Here is a 7133-nt window from a genome sequence, read left to right on the forward strand (position 1 = left end):
TCTTGGTTAACTTTGGAGTGAAGTAAAAAAAAAGTGTTGTTTTTTTTTAAAAAGTGTCACAGACACAAAACAAATTGTGATGTTGTTTCCATTCCTTCTCCTTCCATAATCTAGTGGTATCACAAATAAGACATATGTTTACATATATTTCACCTTGGCAATGTCATTATAACGTATATATTTGGCAATTTAAAACAAAAAATGCTCTCCCCAATTCATCTTTTTCCGTACAATACTAAAGAATGAAGTCCCTATAATAATACATGAAAACATTCAGAGAACAAGAGACTTCATAAAGAACCTGTTAACATTCCATCGCAGCTTCTGATATTATTGGATGTACCATATCTGTCCTCAGAAACCACCTATGACCAATTAAAAAATGAACAGATAAAGCAGAAAAATCAAAGGTTCTGATCCAGCATCTACTGAGGTCAATGGCAGTATTTCCATTGACTTCAATGAGAGCTGGCCACAATCAGGCCACAGTGATTTAACTCATTATTGCTGTTCTCCAGTGCAAGAATTCTGCATTAGCAAACATACGATCTCAAGGCCTGATCCTGCAGCCCTTATGTGAATAGTCCCATCGTCTTCAACAGGCCTTCCCATGTGAGCTAGGGATGTAGGACAGGGCCCTTTGTATCACCATTGGCTGTAATCTATCTTTCTCAGACCACTAAAAGCAGGAAGCAGTGACTCAAAACACCTTGTCTTACCTGTGGCACAAAGGGCAATAAATGTTTGTGCATGCTTCCGGATCAAAAGCAACTTGTCTTTAGGTAGAGGCAGTTTTCTTAGAATGTGTTCAATGAAATCATGTGGAGTCACTGCTGCAAGATTCCACTTCAACTTTCCCAGCACCACCAGCTCCCACTCCTGAAGGAAGAAAACAAAAGAAAAACCATAGGCAAGTCTGACGAAAAAGAACAAAAAGCTTACTCATTTTACTGACTGTAATTATATCACTGCTAAATTGGTTTTGCTTAAACCTTTTTTCAATATGCCTCTGAAGCTTTGAAGTTGTTGACTTTGCTTTTCCTTCATTTTTTTTTAAACACTGGAAATGTCAAGCTACACTGAAAATAATGAGGCTTGTAAAATCCTGCCAAGATTTTACTTTTTTTGTATCCAGTTTTGAATGCCCACCCAGAAACTTTATCCTGCAATTAGATATTGCCAAGGTCACTGTGGTCCTTCCCTAGTAACTTATTTTAAATGGCTATAGTGCTTAATTTATTGCCATTTAAAGCCCAGTGGATAACTATGCACACAAATAAGCAACACATACATTTTCTTTTTCCACTGGAAAAGTTAGCACCACGGCATTTTCTCCACATTTGTTTTAGAGATGTCTTTTGCTTCACACGGTATTTCACCTACGCCACAACAAGTTTTGCAGAAGGGAAATGCATATGACACATCCAAGAAGACTGTACGACATCTGACAATGTACCACATAGGACCCAGTCCTGCATTCTTTGCACACACAAAACTCCCAGAGAAGTCACAAGAAGTTTTTAGGTGCACAAGGAATGATGGTTCAGGCCCTTAAAGTGTGGTTATACTTCAAAAAGCAGTTATATATAAAAATGGCACCTTCTCAGGCAACAGATCTGCTCCTTGGGTGCCTTCAGAGCCATGTTTCCTTTAGTCTCTAAAATAATTTTTTCATACATTTTACTGCTATTAGTCCTACAGAGGCCTCATAGATCAGAGAGAGGGAGCTGGATTCCACTCCACTTCATGCATCATCAGAATTATTAACGACATTCCATTTATAGACTCTTTAATCTCCAGGATGCATGAGCCTGCAGAAAGCCAGCAGCACTTGCAGAGCCCAGGTTGAGTTTGTAGGGCTGGCGATTGGAAAAAACATCTTTTTTACTGTAAACTTAGTCGATCTGAACTGGCATCTGTGAGAGACAATAAACATGGAACCCCACAATGGCATTTTTACAGTCACTTTTCAGAGAAGAACCCTACTTTAATAGATAACAGCTGCACCAGAACATTGCTATTCAGATAATATAGAACCCTTCAAAACCTGGAAATCTTCTACTAAAACGTTTCCATAAGGATAACCTGAAACCAGTCCTACGTAATTTCTCAAGGAAAATCATAAAATATTTTAATAAAATGACAATTAAATTCATGAAGGACTGATCTTTCTAACACTTATTACCAGACACAAGCCCCAAGTCAGGAAAGCATCTTTATTCAGCAAAGTACTTAAGCATGTGTTTACCTTTAAGCACATGCTTAACTCCCTCTGAAATCAACAAAGGTAAGCATGTGCTTAAGCGCTTTCCTGAATTGAGGCCACAGTATTTATTGCTATAGGTAGAACTACTGGGGGAACTACTAACAGTGCATTAAGCACAGCAGCATTTTTGGGGCAAGGCCCTTCCTTCTAGATTGATTTTGCAACTTTTCCACAGGTGGAACTCCACTGGCTTCAATGGGTGTTTCACATAAGAAGTACTTGTGTGAATTCAGGGCCAGATCCTACAAATTAGGATCTGTGAGAATAGAACTATTTGACTGAAATATGCACTCTTATAAACTAATAATACTTAGCACTTACACAGTACTTTATATCTTAAAAGCACTTTGCAAATATTATTTAATCAGAAAGCGTTTTAAAAAAAAAGTAACTTTATTCAGCTCTCTCATCTTAAGATCTGAGCCTGAGCTCCTCACGGCGGAGGAGGCCCTTCTTTACAATTACGCTTAACAGAGCTGAATTTCGATAAATTTCACCCTTATTGAGTTAACACTGGGAACTACATGTACAAAAAAGGCACAAATGCTACCCATGATTTTCTAAGTTATAAATGTATCACTTGTACAGGCAATTTGTTAATTTCACAGTATGAAGCACTCCATCCTACTCTCACTAGAATCAATAGCAATACTCCTGTTGACTTCAACAGGAGCAGGATTCAACCATAAATGAAAGAAATTTAGAAACAAGGCTTACTGCATCAATAGTGAAAAAAGTTTGAAAGCAAATTTTCCAAAGGGTGATAAAAATCCTCCATGCATATTTATTTTATTTGGTACCTAACCTGAATAAAGCCAAGTGACATAACATGGGTTTTTAAAAAGTCCCTCAGATTGCAGACAGCTCCTTTAAAACTGAAAGCAGAAAAGAAACTACAAACAGAAGAGATTCTGGCAATGGTTCAAAGATGAGGTCATTTCCAGTTGTGCATGTCTGACACTGGATGGCAGTGCAGCACCAGAGCACCAGAAAGAAAGCACCTTTACAAAGAACCCAGCTCAGAAAGTTTCTTGCCCATTTAAACACATGTACATATATGTATGTGCATGCTATCAAAAAGAGATCTTCTGCTAACTATGTATAAATCTCTTAAAAAACACAAACAGTAACCAAAGCCTTCAGATTCCCTTTGAGGGCATTTGCTAAGCATTGTGTTAAATAAACAGGAAAAGGACAAGACTATTAAATATTAGGCAATTATACACAGGACATTCAAAAGGAATGGGGAGATCTCCCCCTCAAACAATCATGCTATTTTCATACAGGAAACTTATCTTGATCACTTTCTATCAGGGCAGGAAAATCTTTAACACCTTCAACTTTTCAAATATTGTTAAAAAAATTATAAAGGGGCTGAGACATGTATCATTTGCCGGGCTCTGGAAGGAGGGGGGAGGTTGACAGGACAAGTGCTGATGGTGGAGGGGGAGGGGGGCACACTGGAGTAGAGTGGGGCTGCTTACCAGCAGCTCTTGGGGTTTGATGGAATTGTCCGTATATATGCAAAGTTTCTCTGCAGTGAGGGGGATTGTCTCTTTCAGCTTGGAGGCCAAAAACATGCAAACTGCCCCCAGCAGCTGCAGATGGCACTTTCTGGTGGGCACCACAGCTAGAAATCTGTCCAAGTAATTCATGGCTAGGGGGAAAACCTCTTCTTCACACTTCTGCTCTTCACAGACCTGCAATCAAGGAGTGGGGGTGGGGAGGCAAGCGAGAGAGAGAGAGAGAGGGAGAGAGAGAGAGAAGAAAATGAGTGATCACATGAAATTTACCAATGGTTCTAAATGATTTTTCTTTTCTTTTCTTTTTTTGCTAGATTGGGGGGAGGGGGCGATCTCTGGAGAGGCTGGGAAGGCTGTCAATCGGCTTTCACATTCCTTTGGTTCATTCAGTAAGAAATGAATTAAGTCACAGTGTGGGAGCCGAAAGCCCATCGAGCAGCAGCAGCCGCCTCAGACTTTGCGACCCAATTTTTTCTTGGGTGTTTTTTTTTTGCCCTTTTTGGATTTCGTCATATTTTCAAAAAATAAATAAAAATATCTACACCGCCCCGGGGGCCCCTGTTTTTGCAGCGATGGCATCCCCAGGCACCCCCCTATCATTCCCGACAATTGTAAAAATTCCCCAGCGGGGTGTTCCCCCAGCCCTGGGCCCGCGATTCGGCAAGGGGGGGAGGTGGGGTGGGGAGAGCCTAGATCCTCAGCAGGAGAAAATGGTTTCAAAAAATGATCAAAAATCCAACCCAGGGGGGAAAGGGGAAAATTTCACATGAAAACCAAGAGGAGGGTCTGGGCTTCCCAGCCTGGGGGGGATGGGCGGGGAGGGGTCCCCCCAAAGCTAGATCTTAAGGGGAAATGATGGGGGCCAGCGCAAGGCTGCAAAGTCTGGAGGGCTCTGGGCCCACAGCCGCCCTTGCAGAGTAAATATTGGGGAGAGGGAGCGATTCCCCGGCTCACCGGGCGCCCCAGCAGCCTCCCATCAAGCTGGGGGCCAGCCGTGCTGAGAAAGGGGTGTATTTCAGATCCTTTCTTTTTGGGGTGGGGGCGGCTCGGCGCTTCTGAGCTGAGTTGCATGCAAAGCAACATGGCGAAAAAATGGCACGTCCTGAGCACTGCATACGTGGGCACAGAAATACTTGTTGGGCAAAAATCGGGGGGGGGGATCGGTCACCCCTTGTTTTTTGCACGGCATCTGGGCCAGCTCCCCTCGCCATAAAAGCCTCACTCGAGCAGATCCAGTAGCCTGGGGGAAGAGGAGGGTTTTCTTTTCCTTGTTTTGCAAACGACTTTTGCAACTTTCCTTCTCCCCCATTTTGCACCCCTCTTTGCAAAGCAGCAGCCCCGGAAGGGCAGTTTTCTTCACAGGTTCGCACTCAAACGACCGAGACACAACCATTTCACATCCCCGTCTGCCTCCCCCCCTCCCCCCTCAGAAAAGCACTGAATGAATTAGCAAAAACCATGATCTGGGGGAAAACACTGCAAGAAAAGAAGGGACAAAACAAACTCAGGAGCCTGCAAAAGGATGAGGTCTGCAGCCACCACCCCCGTGCAAAGGAGCCCCCTAAAATCCCGAACCGGGAGCAAAGAGGGGAGACAGACCGATGGGGGGGGGGAAGCTCTGCCTCTCAATTTAATACAAACCTCCAACATCCAGGTCGCCACCATCCTCCTCATAAAGGGCTGGATGTCCTTCTGGACGCATTTGAAATAGGAACATTGGGGCAGATACCTCTCTTCTATGGTTAACAAATTGTGCAAAACGCGGTCATCATAGAGCAAGTTCGGGTCGGGCAGAGCTCTCCGCATGGGATCCACCTCGCAGCACAGCAGCTCCATGTTTCCAAAGAGATCTCCCTCTTCCTCTGATGGAAAAGTTTTTGGGGGGGAGGAGGAGGGGAAGGAGGGGGCAAAGGAGGAGGGGTAAGTGGGTGGGCGGCAGGCTGCAGGGCTTTCCAGCTCCCTCCTGCTTCCTTGAAAGTTCTCTCTCCTCTCTCTCGCTCTCTTGATTTCTAGCCTAAAGTTGAAGCAAAAGTGACGCAACTCACTAGGGCAGGCAGTATTCTCTCTTGTTATTATGGAGAACAGCAGCTGGTCAGATGTAACATCAAACGCGGTTTTTTCCCCCTCTATAAGCTAACAAGGAACCAGGAGGCCCTTGTATAGGGCACACACACACACACACACACACAAAATGACAGCTTCTCTTTTTCTTCGTTACAGCGACCAAACAAAATCGCTCCAGACTTTCTGCTGCACCGGGCAATCTGGATCCATATAAGTTTTTTTTTCTTTTCTTTTTTAATTGCTTATTGCAAGAACAGAACCGAGTGGCTCACTAAATATCAGCCTAGTTTTGTGCGTGTTAACCATGACATTTCCTTGCTCACTGGAGATCCTCCTGCTTCTTCCAGGTTAAACAGAAGGTTTCGGATACCCCTTTCCCCACACACCCTTTCTCCCTCCGTCTGCCCCCCGCCCCCGCCCCCAAGCCTGCTGACCTGCAACCAGGAGGAAAACTTTGCTTGCCAACTAAAGACTAAAGACAAAACAGAGACCGTACAAAAGAAGATTCCAAGGCTGTGTGCTTGTATATTTTGCAGTATTTTCACGCTGGTGTTTGGGGAGATCTAGCAGTGGCCACAATGCAACTTCCTCGAATATGTCTATGTATTTCTGACTAACAGCCAGAACGGTGTTAGCACTGCATGGTCACACTGATATAGCTTTCTAGGAAATATAATGGGGGTGGGGAAGCAGAGGGGCGGATTTGTCCCGCACTTGCTCTGTGACTTTCAGCCTTCAACACTGCATTTTTCCTGCTTCAGTTATTCTTACTGCTGTCCTTTATATTGCATTTAAAAAAATTGCACTTGGCAATAAATGTGATTTACATCATGCTTGATTTGCTATGAGGATCGTTCGTGCCCTTGCTTTTTTTTTTTTTAATCTATTATTTTAGCCATGGAGTTTAACTTTTATTCTGGGTGTTTTTTAACCTTTTACAGCACACCTCAGTTCATTGCCACTCCTCTGTGCCTCCCAGCCTATGCAAGGCAGCATTTTGCGAAGTGTGTCAAGTTTGTTAAGTCTCTGTTGCAGCTTTGCTGGAACCAGAGAAGAGGAACTATATGCTCCTAAAGATGGGTTTGCATGAAAAGTAAGATGGCCAAGCAGAAAATAACGAGGTGTATGTGGCTAGCACGCCTCCTAATCACCCCTTCCGTCCCCCCAGTAAAATGAAGGTGAAGTGGAGGGAAAGAAAATATCACTTTAAAAGTGTGAGTTAAGAGTTTGGGGAGCTGCTTCCCCTCCCTCTATTTGCATAGCCAATAGCTCTGGGGCTT

The 7133-nt window shown here is 43.6% G+C and overlaps 1 protein-coding gene across 1 annotated transcript in view; it reads right to left on the reverse strand.

Annotated features, from left to right (window-relative positions):
• The window catches only part of CCND2 (cyclin D2), a 49695-nt gene extending 44043 nt beyond the window's left edge, over nucleotides 1–5652 (reverse strand). Inside the window, exons 1-3 of the mRNA XM_074935742.1 lie at nucleotides 5431–5652; nucleotides 3751–3966; nucleotides 720–879 (exon numbers count right to left, since the gene is read on the reverse strand). Coding sequence (XP_074791843.1) covers nucleotides 720–879; nucleotides 3751–3966; nucleotides 5431–5625 — 571 coding nt within the window. The 5' untranslated portion in view covers nucleotides 5626–5652. The remainder of the gene's footprint in view (nucleotides 1–719; nucleotides 880–3750; nucleotides 3967–5430) is intronic.
• Nucleotides 5653–7133: the final 1481 nt, after the last annotated feature.

Source organism: Natator depressus, chromosome 1, assembly GCF_965152275.1.
Source record: "Natator depressus isolate rNatDep1 chromosome 1, rNatDep2.hap1, whole genome shotgun sequence".
Lineage (NCBI taxonomy): Eukaryota > Metazoa > Chordata > Testudines > Cheloniidae > Natator > Natator depressus.